At 36.5% G+C, this 23,872-nt stretch overlaps 1 protein-coding gene across 1 annotated transcript; it reads left to right on the forward strand.

Annotated features, from left to right (window-relative positions):
- The first annotated feature begins 19,618 nt into the window (after positions 1 to 19,618).
- On the forward strand, positions 19,619 to 21,914 carry LOC115284062 (melanoma-associated antigen B10-like). The gene is made up of 2 exons (XM_029930647.1): positions 19,619 to 19,704; positions 20,320 to 21,914. Exon 2 carries the CDS (start codon positions 20,381 to 20,383, stop codon positions 21,422 to 21,424), a length of 1,044 nt encoding a protein of 347 aa, XP_029786507.1. The 5' UTR covers positions 19,619 to 19,704; positions 20,320 to 20,380; the 3' UTR covers positions 21,425 to 21,914.
- Positions 21,915 to 23,872: the final 1,958 nt, after the last annotated feature.

Raw genomic sequence — 23,872 nt, forward strand, 5'->3', positions numbered from 1 at the left:
GCCTAATCTCCAGAAACCTATAGACTCAGTTTCCTGGGGCCCCAATACCACCCTCTCCTCCATTGTGATGCAGGCAACAAAGGTGAGAAGGAAATGGCAGGTAACATTAAATCTCCTTATAACCTGAAGCTCACTGACAAATACTTGAGGCAAATACAGAGTATAACATTTCTCCAGGGACCCCCTGCTGTCCTAATGTTAATGCTTTGCTAGAGGCAAAACAACCTTAGCTTGACAATAGCAAGGCCTTGGGTTTCTTCAGAGTCCTCTTTAGCATATCAAAGTCCTTCTGGAGGCCTCCCTTTTGCCTTTACCTCCCCCAACTCCATAGTATGTCACCAGTCACGCTTCACAACCCCACTGCAGTTCTTTCTGCTCACAGGCCCTGTACCTGTGCTTTAATAAAATCACCGTTTTGCACCAAAGACGTCTTCAAGAATTTTTTCTTGAGCATCAGCTCTGAACCCCTCCCCCATCACTCCAAAACCCCCTCATTACCACGCTATATGTTTCCATCCTTTATTAACCTACTCTGAAATGAATTATATTAAATTCAAAGGTAACATTCATATATGAGATATGAAAAACTAAAATAAAGTTATACAAGATGTATCATAAGACAAACGAATGATGAGACCTGCTTAGACAAAATCAGACCAGACACTGGTTCATAGGCAGCCCCCAAGAATATGTTCCTATTTACCAAAATCATACATTAACAGTAGCAACACAATGGCTACAGAATGAGACCATACGTGCACTTGAACTTTTAGTGATTTCTGGCTAGGGTCTAATAATAAGTCTGCCTTTCTTTTTTTACCAGCCAAGTAAATAACAGAATTTATCTGTTAGTGGCAGACACTTTAAAGTTCTTTATTCATCTGGAAATGAGCACAGTTGAGGTCGCATCTTATAGCTACCGGATTCCTCAATTCAGATTTGCCTAGCAGGTTCATTTCAATACAATAAAAGGTGTCATCTGCTGGTCTTCGCTATGCACTAATGAAAGGGACAAGTTTAATGTGTTTTGTGCTTAGGTTGCTAGGCTTCATGGCTGGTCCTGTCCTTCCCTGCCCCTTTGTTCTGAGCATTCTGAGACTTGGTCAGCTAAAAATAAAGGAAATCTTCCAGATGGTTAAGAGGTATGTTGCTAGCAAGTTAATCTATCACATCATCAAAAGACTCGTTCATTTTCTGCAGCCGACCATTGCTTGAAGTGAAGATGCTATCAGATATTTCCTTTAAAAAGACAGCATTCTGTAACACTGACTAGATGTTACCTACCATCACCCCCAAGTGGCTGGTCTGATCTTGGAAGTTACAAGGTAACCCCTGGAAGTTGAACAGGAGGGTGTGGCAGATAGTCTAGAGCTGCTGAATGGGGTTGTGGGCAATAGCCAGAATATGGGAGTCAATGTGTGAAAATATAAGACAAATTAAAGAATTAGCAGTGGATCCAACAGTGCTTTAGTTTAGCTGGTTAAACGTCCACCACATATATATATTTCATTTGTGTTTAAAAAAACAGACTTTATTTTTTAGAGTAGTTTTAGGTTTACAGAAAAATTGAGCCTAAAATTATAGTTCCCATATGCTCCCACCCTAACACATACTCACAGTTTCACCTATTATTGACATCTTGCAATAGTGTGGTACATTTTTTATAATTAACGAGCTAATACTAATACATTTTTATTAATTAAATTCTGTAGTTTATATTAACATCTATTCTCTGTATTGTATGAACAGACCCCTATAGATTTTGACTGATGCATAATATCAGGTATCCACCATTATAGTGTCATACGGAAGACAGAAGAGTTTCTGTCAGGTATCCACCATTACAGTGTTATACAGAAGAGTTTCACTGCCCCCAAAGCCATCGTTCTTTTACTTTTAAACTGTCAGGAGTCTTGATACACAAAATCAGTTCCTTGTAGACAGCATATAGTTGAATCTTTTTAAAGTTGTTTATTCAATCTGACAAGTTCTGTCTTTTAACTGGTATTTACATTTAAATCAAATATTTATATAGTTGTACTAAAATCTACTATTTGTGTAACTTTTCCATCTAGTGCATTTGTTCTTTCTCTAATCACTTTTTTTGTGCTCTCTGGTATTAATTGAGCATTTTATATGATTTCTTTTTATCTCTTTTCTTAATATATCATTTATACTCTCTTAAGCCTTTTCAATGGTTTTTAGAGTTTATAATACACATTTTAAAATAATCTAACTACATCTTCAGAAAGGACTATACTGTTTCACATGTAGTGCAGATCCCTTATAACAGAGTATTTCCAATTCCTGTTTTTTGTGACATTGCTCTCATTCATTTCACTTTTTCATATGCTCTAATCATCTAATCCATTGTTACTATTGTTGCTTAAAACAAGTAACCTTTAAAAATTAAAATTAAGAAAAGTTAAACCTTTTACTTTACCTCCATTTGTTCCTTCTCTGATGATTTTCCTTTTATTTCTTTTTATGGGCATTGAAGTTTCTGACCTATTATCATGTTCCTTCTGCATAATGAATTTAACATTTCTTACATAGCAATAATGTAATTGTTGAGACAATGAATTGACTCATTTTTGTCTGAAAATATTTTTATTTCTCTTTTATCTTTGAAGGATAATTTTGTTAGATGTAGGATTTAGATTAGCATTCTTTTAATACTTAAAGGATTTCATTTCACTCTCTTCTTGCTTCCATATTTCTGATGACAAGTTTGCTATAATTTTTATTTTTCTTCCTCTCTTGGAAGGTGTTTTTGACCCCTCTGGCTTTCTTCACAATTTTCTTCCTGTTTTTGGTTTTCTTCAGTATAAATATGATATGTCTAGGTGTTTTAGTATTTATTTTAGTGTTCTCTGAGCTGCCTAGATCTGATTTGTTGTCTATCCCCAATTTTAGAAAGTTGTTGATTTATTTCTTCAAATATATTTTCTACCCTCATTCTTTCTTCTTTTAGTATTATAACAATTTATATATTACATGTTTTGATAATGTCCCATAGTTCTTGGGTGTTTTGCTAACGTTTTTGTTCTTTGCTTCTTATTTTGATTCAATTGGGGGAGGTCATTTTTCACCTATCTTCAGGTTTATTAATTGTTTCCATAACTGTGTCACATCTCCTAATAAGCCTGTTAAAGGCACTTTTAATTTCTCTTACTGTATTTTTTATTTTTAGAATTTAGTTTAGTTTTTTTTTTTTTCCAGAGAAAGAGCAAGCAGGGAAGGGACAGAGACGGGGGGAGGAGAGAATCTCAAGCAGACTCCCTGCCCAGTGTGAAACGCAATGCAGGGCTTGATCCAATCCCACAACTATGAGATCATGACCTGAGTCAAAATCAAGAATCAGATGCTCAACCCACTGAGTCACCAGGTGCCCCTCTAGCATTTAGTTTTGATTCTTACTTTAGATTCCATCTCTCTGGTGAAATTACCTATTTGCCCTTGCATGTTATCTATCTGTCCAACTTGAACCCTTAACATACTAATCATGTTTATTAAACTCCTTGTCTAATAATTTCAAAATCTATATCATGTCTGTCTGGTTCTGATGCATTTGTCTTTTTAGACTACATTCTTTCTTGATTTATGGTATGTCTTATATATTTTTTGAAAGACAGATATGTAGGTACTGAAGGAAATATGCTTTATGTATAAGAATATATATTAACATGGTTAGGAGTTGGCCTATATTTAATGTTTATTGTACCTATAATTACTGTAGTGTCTGATTTCTGTCTCCTGTCTTTGCTTTAGGGCTTCTCTTTGCATTGTTCCTTAGGGAGAATCTGTGCTTTTCACCTCTTTCAGCTGTAATCCACTGTTATTGTACTAGAGGTGTGTTGCTGTGGTGGTACTGCAGTGGCAGGTGGGGAGTAATAGAATTGTTCTATAATCTTCTGATTAAATCTAAGTATTTTAGTTTGCCTGCTTTAAGGGAGTATAGGCATCGCAAATATTTCTGTCCCTCTTCCAGGAATATAGCACCCCAGCCACCTACACTTGCTTTCCTCACTGCATCATTCCCAGACTATTTCTTTGGAGACCTATCTCCTGCTGATTATGTTTTGTTTTGTTTTCCTTTGGTGAGACTGAAAGGCTGGTGTATGATGGAATAGGGTGGAAAGTCTTTCCCCTAGTGGGATAAGGTTTCAGTACTACCCTTGGAGAGTAGGTCTTTGTTATGTACAAAAGGTCTGGGAAGATCATACCATGGTTGTCCTTCCCCTCTCCCAGCCAGAGCCACTAGCAGATTTTCCAGGACCCTCACTGTGCACATTTGGTGTGGTGCCTGGAGGGAAAGCCTGTAAATTTGGAGTCCCCTCTATGACTGCAGCCTCCACGAGTTTTGTAATCTCACACTAGTAGGCATTCAGCCTCCAGCTATTTGTCAACCTTGTTACTAGTGAAGTAATTGGTTCTATCTGTATAGCTTGTAGCAGCTTCTGCTCTAGGTGAGCAGATAACTATATCTCTATGAATGTGGTTCTCCTGTGTCCTCTGTGACCACAGTTCCTTGTTGGATCCAAGGAAAGTTGTCAATTTTCCATTTTGCCAGCTATTTCTTATTGTAAATAAGACAGAAATGGCGACTTCTAAGCTCTTTATATGCTGGAGCAGAAACCAGATGTTTATAAGCCCTCTATTTTGAAATTATTTTAGACTCATATAGGAATTGCAAACATAATACAGAGAGTTTCTGTGGACTTTCTGTCATATTCCTCTGACTATATCAAGTTGCATAATGATCGTACAAATATCAGAAATTGGGAAGCGATATCAGTACAGTATTAACCAATCTAAAATCTAATTTGCATTTAACCAGTTTTAAAATGCAACCAGTGATTTTGTTGTTATTGCTTTGTTTTGCTTCAGGTTGTTTTGTTTTGTTTAGTGTATAGTTTAGGAAGTCTTGCCATATGTACAAATTTTTCTAAGCATGATCACAGTCACAATACAGACTGTTCCAACACTCCAAAGAAATGCCATGGTATGTTTGTTTATAATAATGCCCTCCCTGCAACCCTAGGCCTGGAGACAACTGATTTTTTTTTCTCCATTACATAATTTTATCATTTTGAGAAGTTTATATAAATAGATTCATTCAATAAACTTTGAATATTGCTATTTTTCACTCAGCAACATCCCCTTGATGTCCATCCAAGTTGTTGCTTGTATCAATAATCTATTCCTTTTTATTGCTGAGTTGTATTCTATGGTATGAGTGTAGGTCACAGTCTGTTTATCTACTCAGCTGTTGAAGAATATTTGGGTTGTTTCCAGTTTAGTGCCTACTACAGATGAAGCTGCTATGAACAGGGTAGGTACTCTGGAAGGGCCTGCTGAATTATATGAAAAGTACATGATTAATTTTATGGAAAACTGTTAGATTGTTTTCCAGAGAGCCTGGAACATTTTACATACCCACTAATTTACATTTACCTAAAGCACAATGATGTTAAATATCTTTTTTCTCAAATTTTTATTTAAATTCCAGTTAGTTAACATATAGTGTCATATTAGTTTCAGTAGTAGAATTTAGTGATTCATCACTTACGTGTGACACACAGTGGATGTTGAACATCTATCTTTTAATCTGCTTATTTGCCATTCTAATAGCCTCTTTGGTGATGCTTGTGTTCAAATTATATGCCGTTTTTAAAAAATTTGACTTTTTCTTGCTTAATGTTGAGTTTAAGGACTTTTTGCCTGTATAAGTCCTTTCTTGGATATGTGACTTGCAAATATTTTCATCTAGACTGTGACTTGTCTTGCTCTCTTAGCAATGCCATTCCCAGACCAAACTTCTAAATTTTGATCAAGTTCAGTTTATCCATTATTGTTCTTACATATCTTGATTTAGGGGACAAGTCTTATAAGTCAGCAAGATAGTCTCCTGTGTTTTGTCTAAGTTTCATATTTACAACTATGATCCCTTAAAAAAAATTTGTAAAAGGTATGAGGTGTAGGCCAAAGTTCACTTTCTTTTTAATCCTATAGAAGTCTAATTGTTCTAACATCATTTGTTGAATAAACAACCATTTCTCTATTGAACTGCTATGCTATCCCAAATTAGTTGGCTATTCTATTATGGTTCTATTACCAGACTGTAGTTTGTTCAATTTATCTGTGTGTCTATCCCTCTGTCAATACTACAGTCTTGATTAATGTAGTTATACATCTAGTCTTACCGTCCAGTGGTATAATTCTTACAACTCTATTAACTTCTTTATTTTTTTTTAAATATTTTTTTATGTTTTTTATTTATTTTTTTGAGAGACAGACAGAGACAGCATGATCAGGGGAAGGTCAGAGAGAGAGGGAGATACAGAATCGGAAGCAGGCTCCAGGCTCTGAGCTAGCTGTCAGCACAGAGCCTGACGCGGGGCTCGAACCCTCGAACGTGAGATCATGACCTGAGCCGAAGCTGGACACTTAACCGACTGAGCCACCCAGGCGCCCCTCTATTAACTTCTTTAAAAATTACTTTAGCTATTCTAGTTCCTTTGTTTTTTCATAGGAACTTTATTTTTTTCAAATTTTTATGTAAATTCTAATTACTTAACATGTAGTGTAATATTGGTTTTAGGAGTAGAATTTAATGATTCATTACTTACATATAACACCCCATGCTCAACACAAGTTCCCTCCTTAATGCCCATCACACATTTAGCCCATCCCCTGCCAACTTCTCCTCCATCAACTTTGAGTTTGTTCTCTATAGTAGAGTCTATTTCCTGTTTGCCTCTCTTTTTTTCCCCTTATGTTCATCTATTCTGTTTCTTAAATACTGCATGTGAGTGAAATCGTATGGTATTTGTCTTATTCTGACTGACTTATCTTATTTAGCACTATATACTCTAGCTCCATCCACATCATTGCAAATAACAAGACTTCATTCTTTTTGATGGCTAATATTCCATTTTATATGTGTGTGTGTATACACATCTTCTTCATCCAAAGTTTTAGCTATTCTAGTTCCTTTGTTTTTTGATATAAATTTTAGAATCAGCTTGTGTATATCGATAAAACATCCAGTTGAGATTTTCAGAGTAGATTTGTTAAACTTGCAGATCAATTTGAAGAGAACTGCCATCTTTACTATGTTGATTCTTTTGATATACAGACATAGAACTTCTATTTCTTTAAACCTTTGATTTCTTCTATTAGCATTTTATAGGCTTACAATTTCAGTACATGTTTTATATGATCTAGACCTAAATACTTTTTAGCTATTGTAAATATACTGTGCTTTTAATTTTGGGTTCCAATTATTTATTGCTACTATATAAAAATATGATTTTTTTTCTGTGATCTTGCTTGTGTCCTGAAACTTTGCTGAAATAACTTATTAAAGGATTTGGGGAGGATTATTTGCTTTCTTTTTCTTCTTTAGATTCCTTGGTATTATTTTTAAAAAATCAGTCATCTGCAAATAGGAACATTTTATTTCACTGTTTAAAAACTGCATGATTTTTTATTTCTTTTTCCTATATTATTGCACTGGCTAGGGCTCCCAGTACTATATCAAAGATAAGTGATGAGGGTGGACATACTTGCTTTATTCCCAGTCTTAATGGGAAAGCATTCAGTCTTCCACCATTAAGTCTAATATGAACTGTATGGTGTTTTTTTTTTTAATAGACACTCTTTACCACCTTGAGTCACTGTGAAAAAATTCCTTTCTATTCTTAGTATGCTGTAAGGTTTTATGATGAATGAGTGCCGAATTTTGTCAATTTTTTTTGCCTCAATTGATACAAGTATGTGGTTTTGAATTCCATTTATTTAATATTTATAGTATTTTTCAGGCTATCTATTTTAACTTGGAAGAGTTTAGACAGCTTGTAGCTTTCACATAATTAGATCATTTCTTTCTGAGTTATCAAATTTATGTTTGCAGAGTTTATAATATTACTTTATAATCCTTTAAATTTCTCTTGGGTTTGTGGTAAAATTCCCCTTTCTTTTCTGATATTGTTTGTGGTCTCATAGCCTTTTCCTTGTCAGTCATGTTAGATGTTTATCATTTTTATGTTGTCTTTTGAAAGAACCAGTGTCTGGGGCACCAGAGAGGACGTCAGTTCGTTAAGTGTCTGACTCTGGATTTCAGCTCAGGTCATGATTTCAGGTTCATAAGATTGAGCACCACATCAGGCTCTGGACCGAAAGTGTGGAGACTGCTTCGAATTTTCCCTCCCTCTCTCTGCCCTTCTTCAGCTCATGCCCATGCTCGCTCTCTCTCTCTCTCTCTCTCAAAGTAAATAAATAAGCATTTAAAAAAAAAAAGAACAAGTGCTCGATTTTTATTAATTTTCTCTATTGTTCTTCTGTTTTCAATTGCATTGATTTCTGACCTTACTATGACATATTTCCTAACATCTGCCTCTTTTTCTTGTTTCCTGAGAGGGAAGCTTGGATTATTGTTTTGAGATACATCTTTTTCTCATATAAATATTTAGCAATATACATTTTCCTCAAAGCACTCATTTATCTGCATTCTATTGATTTTTAAATGATTTCTTTTCCTTTCTATTCAATTACATATTTTTAAATTTTTATTGAGAAATCCTCATGGGCTTACACATGATTTAGAAGTATATTGCTTAATTTTGCATTGTTTGGAAATTTTCCTGTTATGTTTCTGGTATTGATTTCTAGAGTAATTCCACTGAGTGCAGAGAACATAATTTATACAATTTCAATTATTTTACATTTTAGGGCATGCTTCATGACTCAGCACTTGGTTGTTCCTGGTGAATATTCCATGTGTGAATAAAAAAATATGTATTCTGCTGTAGTGAGGTCAAATTTTTTATAAATGTTAAATGGATCATGTTGTCTGATAGTGCTATATCCTTGATGTAGGATAGTTCCATATCCTTGATGATTTTTTTCTAGTGGTTCTTTTGATTCCTGATAGAGGAATTGAAGACCCTAACTATAATCATGGCTTTGTCTATTTCTCCTTTCAGTTCTGTCAGGTTTTTAGATATTTTGAAATTATACTTTTAGGTAGATGTCCATTTAAGATTACTATGTCTTCTTCGTGAATTGTCCTTTTTATTATTATTTAATATCCTCCTGGCAATTTCTTTGTTCTGAATTCTTTATTTCTGCTATTAATAGAGCCAACTCTGTTTTGGTTTGATTTCAGTTTGAATAATGTATCTTTTCCCATCCTTTTACTTTTAACTTATGAAGATTTGAAGTGAGATTTTTGTAGACAACATGTGACTAGGTCATATATTTTTACTATTCTACCAACCTCTTTTAGTTGGTGTGATTTGCTCACTTAGATTTAATATAATTATTGATATATCTGCCATTTTATCTTTGTTTGCTGTTTGTTTTCTCTGTTTTACACTCTTCTATTTCCTTTTTCCTCCCATTTTGTGGGTCACTTGAACTTATTAATTTAAATAAATTTAATGTAAATATTAAAATTTATTTAATTTAAATAAACAGTGGTTTAGGTATATTTCTTTTACTTCTTTTTTAAATTTTTTTAATGTTCACTTATTTTTGAGAGAGACAGAGACAGAGACAGAATGCAAGAAGCAGAGGGGTAGAGAGAGAGGGAGACACAGAATCCGAAACAGGCTCCAGGCTCTGAGCTGTCAGCACAGAGCCCGACGCAAGGGCTCGAACTCACAAACTGCACGATCAGGACCTGAGCCGAAGTCAGACACTCAAGCAACTGAGCCACCCAGGCATCCTGGTATGTTTCTTTTAAAGCTTTCAATGGATGCTAAAGGGATTGCAATATTAGTATGCAATACCTCATTCTGCTAGTACCAACCTTTAATCACTTCATGTGGGATATAGAAACTTTACTACTATTAGGTCCTTTAATTCTCCCAATTTTAGGAGACAGTTGGCTTACATATTTCCAAAGTATACAATGAGAACCACATTGCAAAAAATTAATATTTTTTTAGCATTGATCATACTGTATTTTTAACTGAGATAAAATTTATTTCACATAATTAGCCATTTTGAAGTATAAAATTCAGTGGGATTTGGTGTATTCAAAATGTGTAACCACCACCACTTTCCCACTTTCTAGTTTCAAAATTTTCCTTGCCCCAGTAAAATACTCTGTACCCATTAAATAAGAACTTCCCACTGTTCCCTTCCTTGCTCTTGGTAACTCCTAACATGTGTTTTGTCTTCACAAATTCATCTTGTCTGGATACATCATATCATAGAATTTACACGATATGTGATCTTTTGCATCTGACTTCTTTCATTAGCATAATGTTTTCGAGGTTCATCCACATTGTGGCATGTATCAATACTTTGCTCCTTTTTATGGCTGAATAATATTCCATTGTGTGTATATTTCATAATCTGTCCATTAATCCATTAATGGACATTTGCTGTGTTTCCACCTTTTGGCTATTATGAAGAATGGTGTTATCTGTATTTGTGTACAAGTTTCTATGTGGACACATGTCATCATTTCTCTTGAAAATATACTGAAGAGTAGAATTGCTGGGTCATGTCTAAGTTTAACTGCTCACAGAACTGCCAACTGTTTTTCACACCAGTTACACATTTTAAATTCCCACCAGAGATGAATGAGGAATCCTATTTATCCCCATCTTCTTCAACATTTGTTATTTTATTTTCCTTTTTAAAATATTAAAGCCATTCTAGTGAGTATGAAGTGGTACTTATTGTGGTTTTAAATAGCAATAATAATGTTGAATACCTCTTCATGAGCTTGCTAGGCTTTTCTATATCCTCTTTGGAGAATTGTCCATTCAAATCTGTTGCCCATATTTTAATTGAGTTGTTTGTCTTTTTGTTGTTGAGTTGAAAGAGCTCTTTACATATTCCAGATAGAAAACCCTTATCAGATAAATGATTTACAAATGTTTTCTTTCATTCTGTAGGTTACCTTTTCAGATTCTTGATAATGTTCTTTGATATTATCTGCATATAAATTTTCTTTTTTAATTTTTGTGAGTCTGTATTTTTTTTTTTTTGGTGCTTATACCTTGGTGTTAAATTTAAGACTCCACTGCCAATCTGATATGATTATTTACCACTATGCTTTTTCCTAATGCTTTTATAGTTTTAAATCTTATATTTAGGTCATTGATCCATTTTGAGTTAATTTTTATATAGGAGTAAGGCATAGGTCCCATTTTATTTTTTTGCACGTGGTTATCCATTTGTCTTGACACCATTTGTTGAAAAAAAACCCAATATTTTTTCCACAGTCAATATTTTTGACACCCTTGTGGAACATAAACTGTAAACAGATGTTTGTATTTATTTCCAGGATCTCAATTCTATTGCACTATTCTAGATGACTATCCTTATGAGTACCACACTGTTTTTACTATTGTAGCTTTCTAATAAGTTTCCAAATAAAAAAATGTGAGTTATCCAGTTTTGTTTTACTTTTTCAATATTGTATTGACTGGTGGGTATCCCTTGCAGTTCCATATAAATGTGATGACTGGCTTTTACATTTCTGCAAAAATTGCATTGAATGTATAGATCCCTTTGGGAAGTATTACCATCTCAACAATATGTAAGGCTTCCAATCCATGAACATGGAGTGTTTTTCCATTTATTTAAGCCCTCTTTTATTTTATTTTTTTTCATGATGGTTCATATTTTTCAGTGTACATTCTTTCTTATCTTTGGTTAAGCTTATTCCTAGGCATTATATTCTTACTGATGCTATTGTAAATGGAATCATTTCCCAATTTCTTTTTCAGCTTTATTGCTTGTGAACTTATTTTTGTGTTGATCTGCAACTTTGCTAAATTCATGTATTAGCTCTAGTGAGTTTTCTTTCTTTTGTTTTTTGGAAATTTGGGGGATTTTCTACATATATTGAATAATGTTATCTACAAATAGAGATATTTTTGCTAACTATTTCCCAATTTAGATGCCTTTTATTTCTTTTCTTTTTCTTTCCTAATTGCCCTGGCCAGGACTTCTAGTATAATGTTGAATATCACCAATAAAGCCAACATCTTTGCATTGTTCCTGATTTAGTAGTAAATCTTTCATTCTTTCTCCAATGAATGTGATGTTAACTATGGGGTTTTCATAAATTTCATTTATAATGTTAAAGAAGTTCCCTTATACTCCTAATTTGCTGAGTGTTTTTATTATGAAAGGGTGTTAAATTCAGTCAAATGTTTTTGCTGCTGAGATGACCATTATTTTCCCTTTGTTATTATAATTTGGTCACATCACATTGACTGATCTTCTTATGTTGAACTAGACTTGAATTCCCAGGATAAATCCCAGTCAATCCTTTTCATGTGTTGTTTGTTTTCATTTACTATTATTTTGTTCAAGATTTTTGCATCCATATTCATAAAAGATCTTGATTATATTTGTGTGCTCATTAAGAAGGATGTATAATTTTTATTTTATGTACTTGTCTTTTAAATTATATAGGAAACAAAAGTAATTACCATATATATAATACCAAGAATACAATAATGCTGTGTTTTACATTTACCTGTGTTTACTGGTAATCTTTACTTTTTCATATGGCTTCTAATTATTGTACAGTGTCCTTTAAGTTCAGCCTGATTGACTTTAGCATTTCTCGTGATGACAAACTCTCTTAGGTAACTGAATATCTTATGTTTAGTTCTTCTGGATTTTTATTACACACACTCTAAATATGTGCTAATTATAAAAGTTGTGTTTCCTATTTTCCAATCCCTATCCCTTTTATTTCTTATGATTCCCAGCTATGTTATGTAAAATTTCTATTAAAATGTTATATAGAAATGGTGATAGCAGGTATCCCTGTCTATTTTCAGTGTCTAAGTAAACGTTTTTAACATTTTTACATTATGTATGTCATTTTGTTTGTGTTTTGTGTTTTGTTTTGTTTTTGGTAGATATACTTTATCTAATCTGATAGCATACCTTCTTTATCACAAATGAATGCTGACTTTAAAAAATATCTTTCCGTATCAATTTAGATATGATTTTTCTCATTTAATCTGTAAATGCCAGCGTGGTATAGTGGTCCTAGATCTATTTGACCTCAGAACTGTTCCTCACCCTTCCTCTGCTCTATTCTTTATTATACAGGGGTTGAATCTGTAAACCCCAGCTTCTCCAATATTTGGCTGCCATTGCATTTCAAGCCAAAGAAGAAGAAGAAGGAGGAGGAGGAGGAGGAGGAGGAGGCGGCAGAAGCAATTAGAGTTTTTTTCTTTCTCGTTTTCTGCATCAGGTGGCTTCTCCTTCAATGACTGCATCTCCTCCTTGGCTCTAGTCTGCATCATACTGGCCCACTATAGTTATAGATCCTGTTGAGACAAACTCCTAGGCTCCAGGAGCCTAAATTTGGGAGTGGCATTCTCAAATTGCTGAATATTAGGTTTTGTGTTGCTTCCTTATGTGAATTTTTCATCTTTGAGTAAACAATATATCACATTAAATTCCTTCTGGGTTAAATATATAGAGAATTTTCTGTGCCTCTTGGCAAGTCTTGACCATGTGGCCAATTATATTTACTTTTCTAGCACATGGCATACAAAAATATATTCAAGTTGTAAGTTTTTAAAGAATACACATAAAACTCTGTAATACTACCTGTGAGATAAGCCCAGATGGCATTAATAGGGATGATTAGTCTTAAATAGATCTATTAGGAAGAAATATTCATAACACCTAAACAATTAAAAAAGAGAATGGATAGCATATTAAATCTAGAGAATATACCACATTAATAAAATGAAAGTTGAAAATCATATGATCATCTCAATAGATGCAAAAAAGGCATTTGACAAAATTCAAAATCCATTTATGGTAAAAACTCTCAACAAAGTAGGTGTATAGGAAATGTACCTTAACATAATAAAGGCCATATGTAACAAACCCACAGGTAACATCATACTCAAGTGGTGAAAAACTGAAAACTTTTCCTGTATGATCAGGAACAAGACAAAGATGGTCACTGTCATTGCTTTTATTTAACATAGTATTATCAGTCTTAATCACAGCAGTTAGACAAGGGAAAAAAGGTAGCCAAATTGGAAAGGAAGAAGTAAAACTGTCACTATTTATACATGACATGATGCTACATATAGAAAACCCTGAAAACTAAACCATAAAACTTTAGAATGAATAAATTAATTCAGTTAAGTTGTAGGATACAAAATCAAAATAAAGAAATATGTTGAATTCCCATGCATCAATAATAAACTAGAGAAATAAAGAAAAACAATCTCATTTATAATCGCATCAAAAAGAATAAAATACATAGGACTATATTTAACCAAAGAGGTAAAAAACCTGTATTCTGAAAACTATAATACATTGATGAAGAAAATTGAAGGTGACACAAATAAACAGATACAAAAAACCCCCAAATATCCACAATCTCAAGAAATAAGAACAAACCTGTAAGTGATACATCCCTAGATTTTGACTTATCCTACAAGGCTATAGTAATCAAAACAGTATGGTACTGACACAGAAACAGACACATAGATCAATGGACCAGAATAGAGAGCCCAGAAATAAACCCACATTCATATGGTCAATTAATCTATGACAAAGGAGTCAAGACTCTACCATGAGGAAAGCACTATCTTTTCAATAAATGGTGTTGGAAAACCTGGACAGCCACACACAAAAGAATTAAATTGGACCACTTTCTCACATCATATACAAAAATAAATGTAAAATGGATTAAAGACTTAAATGTAAGACCTGAAGTCAAAAAAATTCCTAGAAGAACACATAGGCAATAAGCTCTTTGACCATAGTCTTAGAGTTATTTTTTTGGATCTGTTTCCTTAGGCAAGGACAACAAAAACAAAACTAAACAAATGAGACAACATAGAATTAAAAGCTTATGTACAGCAAAAAGAAATGAAAAGGGAACCTACTGAATAGGAGAAGATATTTGCAAATGATCTATCTCATAAAGGGTCAACATCACAAATATATAACACCTATAACTCAATGGCATAAAAACCCAAATAATGCCATTTAAAAATGGGAAGAAGACCTGAATAGACATTTTCCCAAAGAAGACATAAAGATTGCCAAAAGGCACTCAACATCATTAATCATTAGGGGAATGCAAATCAAAACCACAACAAAATATCAATTTACACTTGTCAAAATGACTAGAATCAAAAAGACAAGGAACAGCAAGTGTTGGTAAGAATGTGGAGAAAAGAGAACCCTCATTCACTGTTGATGGGAAAACAAAATGGTGCAGCCACTATGAAAACCAGTATGGAGGTTTCTCGAAAATTAAAATTAAACTACTGTATGATTCAGAAATCCCACTTCTTGGTATTTATTCAAAGAAAATGAATACCCTAATTGAAAAAGATATGCATTCCTATGTTTATCACAGCATTATTTACAATACCCAAGATATGGAAGAAACCTAAGTGTCCACTGATAAATGAATAAGGAAGATGTTATATATACATATTCATAAAAAAGAACAGAATCTTGCCATTTGTGACAATATGGATGGACATAGAGTGTATTTCACGTACCCTAAATGAAATAAGTCAGAGACAGACAAATACTATATGATTCCATTTATATGTGGGGCCTACAAAACAAAACAAACAAGCAAAAACAAAAAAACAAAAACAAAAAAACCCACAGATTCATAGATACAGATAAACTGATGGTTGCTAGAGTGGAGAGAGGTGGATGGGATGGATAAAATAGGTGAAGGTGATTAAGAGATAGTCTTCCAATAATAAAACAAATAAGCCAGGAGGATTTAATGTATGGCATAAGGAATATTGGCAATAATATTGTAACCACTGTGTATGGTGACAAATGATACCTAGACTTATTGTGGTGATCATTCTGTAATATAGATAAGTATTAAATCACTATGCTGCATACCTGAAAGACATACAATAATGTATGTCAATATTATTTAATAAAAAATGCTAAAGAAGTAGAAGGTAAAAAATAAGTATAAATGCAGAAATAAGTAAATAGAAAACAGTAAAGCCAACTAAAGCCAGTTCATCAAAAAATGCATGTAATATACAATTTTTATAAATATTATCAATTACAAAAAAAGCACTATAAATAAAATAATGCTAAATAAAATTGTTTAAAATATAGGGGCAGACAAGATTTGATTGATTACACCATAAATTGTTTTACTAATACCTCAAGAAAACCGTATGGTGGACCAGGAAGGGAAGATTCTTTCTATAGTAGTTTTTCAGATGAAAAACTCACAAGGAATGATAAGATTAGAGCATTACCATCCCACAGTCTCTAATGGATTAATGGATAAAGGTAATGATCATCATTATCTGCCAATATCACCAAAAAAAGAGACACACACATTTTTCTTAACAGAATTGTACAGTGTCACCCCTCAAATGACCTTGCAAGTAAAGAAACAAAAACCCAAGGAATGCTAATCTGATCACACGTTTACCCTTACCTATTGATGATTGTTGATACTGAGTGCCAGGTATATTGGGTTCATTGTACTCTTCTCTGTACTGTTTTATACCCTTAATAATTTTTTTAGTGAAAATGTTTCTTATAAGCATGTCTTTATACCACATTTTCTTTACCCATTCCTCTGCTGATAAACCCTTACGTTGCTTCCATATTTTGGTTATTGTGAATAATACTGCAATGAATATGGGGTGCAAATATCTCTTCAAGATCTTGAGTTCAATACTTCTGCATAAATATGCAGGAGTGGGATTACACACATTTAAAATTTTGTTAAGAGAGTAGATCAAATGTTATATGTTCTTTTTTTTTTTTTACTACAATAAAGAAAAAAAACATGTTTTTAAGCTTTAAAATACAAGTTAAATGGATTGGTTCCTGGAGAAGAATAATTGATTAAATTTTTCCAAGCAGGAACAGAGAACTTCAGTCAAATAATACAAACTGAAACTGTAGTCTACATTCCAGCCCCCTCAAAATATTCCAAGACCAGTCAGATTTGGAATCTAGTTGCACCAAATGGTTAGGGAAAAACTAATGGCCATCTTACATAAAGTCTTCCAAATCATACAAAAAGATGGGAAATTACTAAACTCATTTTAACAGGTATGCTGACCTTGATACAAAGACCACATAGGGATATCCAAAGAAAAAAATCACTTGAGCCAAGCTCAGTCACGTAGAAGCATCTATCCTAAATAAATTTATAGTAAATCCAATGTAGCAGTGAATAAAGAGGGTGAGTTCAAGAACTACAAAGATATTAAAATATTGGAAAAAACTGCCAATTGGAATTTCTCTACCTTAATAGATTAGAGAACAAAGTACATTTGATCATGTCTAAGGGTGGATAAAAAGCCTTTTAAAAAATATTTCGCACCAATTCATGGTAAAGAAAGTTTTAGCAAAATAACATTTGAAGAGAATTTCCACTTCCTAAAATCTACAGCAAACTTACATAAATGTGAAATGTTAGAAGCATTCCCATCAAATATAGGACAAAGACACAGATGCTATGATATGGTACCTTCTACTTAAAAGTGGACAGGAATATATAACTTGAGGAATAAGAGTAGCAAAATATATAAGAAAAAGGAATATTGATATGGTTGAAATAATCATTGGTGACAATATGAGCCTTAATTGGAAAATCCAAAGGAACCAGTGCACAAAATATTCAAATGAAAAAAGATACTTCAAAGCTGTTGTATAGAAGATCACTAAAATTGCCAGCCTAGCCACAGAAAATCAATAGCTAGTAGGATAATTAATAGAAAATATCCCAATAAGAACAGCAGCAATATCCAAAATGTATCTAAAAATATACCTAATAAAAATGTACACAATCTTTTTGGAGGCAACTATAAGTGTAATGAAATATTTACAGAAAGAAGTCCCCCAAAAATAGAGGAGTACACTATGTTTATTCATGGGAAAAATAATTTTGTAAAGATGTCATTCTCCTTAAATTAATTACAGATTTAAATATGGACTGCTATGTACTGAGTTGTGTCATTTCCCCAACCTCCAATTCAGATATTGAAGCCTTAATCCCCAAGGTGACTGTATTTGGAGATAATTTAGGGAGGCTAGTAAGGTTAAATAAGGTTTAAAAAGGTGAGGCCCTAGTCTAATAGGACTGATATTAGAAGAGGAAGAAACACAAGCAGTCACTCTTTCTCTACATGCATTTAGAGAAGAGTCCATGTGAGAACACAGCAAGAAGGTCCCCAAATGCAAAGCCAGGAAGTAAGCTCTTACCAGAAATTGAACCTGCCCTCACCTATATCTGGGGCTACTAGCCTTTAGAACTTTGAGAAAATAAATTTTTGTTATTAAGACACCCAGCCTGTGGTAGTCCGTTATGGCAGCGTGAGCATGCTAATACACTGCCTCTCATACAGCCTCCAAAATGATATCAGACTCAAGCTGCTGTTTCCTAAAATCAACCCTAGAGAAACTATAAAAAGGAGAATGAAAGAACAGTATTAGCAAGAGCAAAACACCATATATGAGAAATCCCTGGAAGAGAGTAAGTCTGTGTTGCACCTGAACCTGTATGTGGGTAGGTGGGGGCATGCCCTGAAGTCAGAACTGTCCTGTAGCCTACAAAACAGGATTGGTCAGAGGAAAGGTTTTAAGTTCAGCCTTTGTTTCTTCTACAGTGTCCTGGGACAAGAATTTCTACTGCTTTAGTGAAGGGAGCTCAGACTGTTCCTCAGAGACTGAATGGCCAGGACTATCAGGACAGTATCAAAGGATGGGGTTGTTGGAAACCTTATGAGTTCAAAAACTGTGCAATAACCACCTGAAACCTCTTTAGAGGGTAGGTACCAGACTTTTATTTAATATTATAATCAAATACAAGGAATAGAAAGAACAAATCACACTTAAGAAGGGTAGGTAATCTTACATGAAAAAGAAGCATAGATACACACAGACTTGTTAAAGATGTAAATGTATTTCTTATTACAAATGAGGTTAAAAAAAAAAAAGTTACTGCCCTGGACTAAGCAATGTTAGACAATGTCAACAGATCTGAGTCTCACAAAACCATGCAGCTCCTTAGAATAAAGATCTTTTAAAGTAGAAGTTTCCCAAGTGTAAGTCTGGGTGGCAAACAAACACTATGGACCTGTGTATTTCTCCTCTTAGAGCCCACCACCCGTCCCACGACCCTGCCCTACTGCAGCTTCCCCATTTCAGATCTGGCCAGGGACTCCACAATTTTCTGCAAGGTTTGCAGAAGGGAAGCGGCTCAGAACTTTCAGAGAGTTGGTATCTCCCAGGGGAGGACACCCTACTCCTTGCCTCCATCCTCAGGACAGATGGGACAACACTCCACAGAACACTCTGTGTGCAGAACGGAGAAGCCTGCACACAGCCATACCCCTGGAGCAGAGGTGTCAGCCTGAGGTACTGACTGACTTCCACCTCCAGGGTCGCAGGTCTGAGGAGTGCAGCCTCAGGTCTGCAAAGAAGATTGGCAATGCTGAGGGTCATGGTGACGATCCTTCCTTAGAACTGTGGGACTACGTAGAACAAAGGAAACCTCACAGAACCCCGCCCCCATCCCTGCGCTGCGGCTCGAGGCCTGGCGGTTAAGTCCAACGCCCCCTCAATTCTTCTCAGCGCGTCTCAGAGAAAGAAGACTGATCTGAGGCTGGTGGACTTGGATCAAGAGTGAAGAATTCCAGACTCTATTCGGAGTCAAGGAGAGGAGCCTGAGTGAGGATTGTGGGCATTCTCAACCCCACACAGGGCCCTACCCTTGCAGTCTACCCTGGGAGGCCCCAGCGGGGCTGTTACTTCCCGGGAGATGGGGGGCTTGGTCTGATGGGAGTGGGTACAGGGGTGAGTACTGGGAACCCTAATCATCGAGGACAGTGGGGATCCCACAAAACTCTGTTCCTGTTGTCAGCTCTGGAAGGCTCTTCCTCTGTTCCACAAGAATCTCAGGGTGGTAATGTCATTGGTGTATAGAGTTTAGCTTAAGAGGTGCTGAGGGGAGGAGGCCCCCGGCCCTGCCAACAGTTAACAGGATGATCCTAAATGTGAATTGAGAATTCTCCGCCTCAGAACAGAGGGGACCACACAGAAGCTATAACCTGCCCAGCACTTGCTCTTGGCCACCAAGTTGACCCGGCAGGACTGGCATCTGCAGTCTAAGGCACACTCTAACTTCCCCTGCATGGTTCTCAGGGGACACACTGATTAGAAAAGGAGCCCTGTGCGGTCTTAGAGCAGTGCTTTCTGGGAAACCTGCAGAAGTGGCTTTGGTTCAAGCCAAGGTGGAATGTCCCTGCTGAAGGTGTACACATTATCTCGTTCTCCCTCTTCCAGGTGCCCTCACTGCTTGCCCTCCTGCCCACATTAATGCCTACTGTCCCCGACCAGCGTCACCATGCCTCGGGGGCAAAAGAGTAAGCTGCGGGCTCGTGAGAAACGCCGTAGGACCCGGATGGAGGCTCAGTGTGTCCAAGATGCTCAGGCCACGGCAGCAGAAGAAGAACAGCCCCCCCCTTCCCCCTTTCCTCTTTCTGGTGGTAATGTTCAGAGCTCCTCAGCTACTGGGTCAGGTAGAAAATCCCAGGGGGTTGGGAAAGCCCCATCCACTACCACTACTTCTACAGGTGTTTCACACACAAGATCTGATAAAAGTGCCACGAGCCAAGATGAGGAAAGACCAAGCACCTCTCAGGCACAGCCCAGCACTGATCATTACCGTAGAACCCCTCTAGATGACAAGGCAATTATATTGGTGCAATTTGTGCTGCGCAAGTATGACATGGGGGAGCCCATAACAAAGGAAGACATGATTAAGCAGGTCATCAAAAAGCACAAGGTTCATTACTCTGAGATCCTTAGGAAAGCCTCTGAGTTAATGGTGATGGCGTTTGGCATTGATCTGAAGGAAGTCGACCCTATCAGTCACTCCTATGTCCTTATTAGTAAATTGCACAGCACTGGTGATGGCAGGCTGAGTGGTGAGAAGATCATGCCCCAGAACGGCCTCTTGATGACCGTCCTCTCTGTGATCTTCATGAATGGTAATTGTGCCACTGAAGAGGATATATGGGAAGTGCTTAATGTGATGGGGATATATGCTAATAGGAGGCACTTTGTCTATGGGAATCCCAAGAAGCTGATCACTAAAGATTGGGTACAAGCAAGGTACCTTCTGTACCGCCAGGTGTCCAACAGCAATCCTCCATGCTATGAGTTTCTGTGGGGTCCAAGAGCCTATGCTGAGACCAGCAAGATGAAAGTCCTTGAATTCTTGTCCAAACTCCATAATACCATCCCCAGTGCCTTCCCAACCTGGTATGAAGAAGCTTTGCGAGATGAGGAAGAGCGAGCCCGAGCCAGAGTTGCAGCTCTGGTTCATACTGGTGCCCTGACCAATGGGCCTTCCCGGGCCAATTTTGGCAGCTTCTCCCACCTGTAGTGAAACCTGAAGCACTTCCCTCACTTTGTGTTTGAAGTAGCCTGAGGGCTTAGGTGGTGCTAGGTAGAGGGAATATAGTGCATATCGTACATTCTACATGAGTAACTTACAAATTTATCTCTTGTTAAAAGTTATCAAATGTTTCAGTTTTTGAAAAGTTTAATTAGCTTCAAAATATATTACATATTCGATGTTGTTTATGAGGTTTAAGAGTATGAGTTTTCCTATTTTCTAAAATAAATTGGTAACTTTCCATCTTATTTAGTGATCTGGAACAAGAAAACATAGCATTGGAATAACCACTTCTTTAGAAATGTGAAAGAAATTAGCAACAAAATAGCTGAAATCAAAAAATAGAGAAAAAAGTAAAAGATGGTCAATTTTTGGTTTTCTTTGTTCCTTGTACTCTGCTGTCCTATAAAATAAAAGTTACATGCCTGAACTTTCTTTATTCAAGAATGTACGAGAAAATAAATCATAATAAATTGCTCACTGTCTTTTTTTTTTTTCTTCAAACATTAAATGAGCGTCTGCTCTTTGGAAGACTCCATAGTAGTATGGGGAGTGGTAAGAAAAAGAAAATGGACCCATTGCCCATAAAAGGAAGATGGTGAGATAGACAAAAAAGAAGGATGAGGTGGGATAGGAAGGGGAGGTCAAGGTGAGAGCAGTCAAATGTAAACATCCTGAAGCAAGACAATTTGGGGCCTTGGGAAACTTCAAATCCTTCAATGTCTAATTAAGATTGGTGGTGGGTTGGAGGAGGGTGCAAGGGTGGCAGGTCAGTGGAGGGTGTGAGGGTGGTGGTGGGGGAGGGAGGGTGTGAGGTGGTACAGGAATGCCAGGTGGTGGGTTGTGGGTGGAGGGTACGAGGTGGTGGGGTGGGGTGAGTGCAAGGGTGGTGGGTGGGAGGAGGATGTGAGGGCGGTGAGCAAGGGCCAGACCCTTGGGTGGTGTGTCTCAGAGTTGAAAAACTAAGCCTCTAATGCATAACTGTTTTTAGCAATTACTTTGTGATCAAGGATAAACCAGACACAAATCTCTACCTGGGTAGTGATGTAAGGTGCCCTGAATTCTGGACCCAATGCAGGTGAACACAGCACACAAACTAGGTATTTTATCCATATCATTCATTACCAGAGAGTTTCTGATAAATAAGGGTAATACTTCCTTGAGGCTAGATGCCAAGAAGCCACTGCACTGTCACTCTTTGCAATGGCCTGGGAGAAACAGAGCCAGAGCCTGTTCCATTCAAAGGGCATTTAACTAGGTTATCTTGAGTAAAATTTAGCAAACCACTTATAAGGGAGGGTTTGATTTTGGTAGGGGTTAAATGAATAAAAATAGGGGTGATTTGGATCCAACAGCAGCGGAGAAGGAGGGGAGGAGTTGGTTCTGAACATAAATTTTAGGAGCTTTGAGTTGCATCCAGATGGGGAAGATTCCCCAACATCCAAATTAATAGCATATCCTCCAAGTGGGATGATTTACTAGGGTACTTTTTCTTGCTAAGCAGAATTTTTGGCTGACTTGGTGTACAGTATCCTACAGCACTGCATATTCTCAGACATCTCCTAGATTAAAACAAAACAAAAAATCTCAGCAGGAAGTTTAGTATTATCTGGGGTCAAAAAAGTCATAGCAATAATTACCATTCTTTAAAGTTTCAATGTACACCAGTCACTGTGCCATGTGCTTCACATACATTGTACATATTCCAACAGTCCTAGAAGACAGTGCTTATAAAACTCATTTCATTGATGAAGAATTTAAGACTCATAGGGTTTGGTAATGTGTTCAGTTCACACAATGAGTGACAGAGCTGGAACTCAAGCTCTGGTCTGATTGCTCTGGAGCCCACACTGTGCCTCTCTTCCAGCCTGAGGCCAACCTTCCGTCCCTTAATTACTTTCTCTTCTCACTATCACATGATGTCTCAGGCAAGGAAAGAGGGACCCTGTGACCAAAGTACTAAAAGCAGGAAGGTAAAAGTGAGAATCAGGCACAATTTGGGGATTGTCCCTGGGGTTCATTTCACTAGGCTCGCCTGGCCCCTCACCCCAGGATCCCTTGAGAGCTCGGGCTCTGCCCTGGTCTCAGCACAAGGATCCAGTCCTGGCACTTTCCTGCATGACAGCTCCCTCCCCTGCATCTTCCCCAGTGGGCCCTCATGTCCAAACTGGGACCTGACCTTCAGGCCAGCTCTCTTTTGGGTCCTCCTCTGGAGGCTGCACCCTGCTCCTGGGGGGACAGATACTCCTCAGGCGGCGCCATCTCCTGACTTAGAGCATGCCAACTCCTTGCTCCCCCATCCCACCCCCTGGCCCCCTCTGACAGCAACAGCCCTTCTATGTAATTCTGACAGGTTTTAGACACCTCCTCACCTCTACCCCCACCCCAGGTCCCTCCACCACATTCACAACGTATTTTCAAGTCTGCTGGTGACTA

This window comes from Suricata suricatta, chromosome X (assembly GCF_006229205.1).
Source record: "Suricata suricatta isolate VVHF042 chromosome X, meerkat_22Aug2017_6uvM2_HiC, whole genome shotgun sequence".
Taxonomy (NCBI): Eukaryota; Metazoa; Chordata; class Mammalia; order Carnivora; family Herpestidae; genus Suricata; species Suricata suricatta.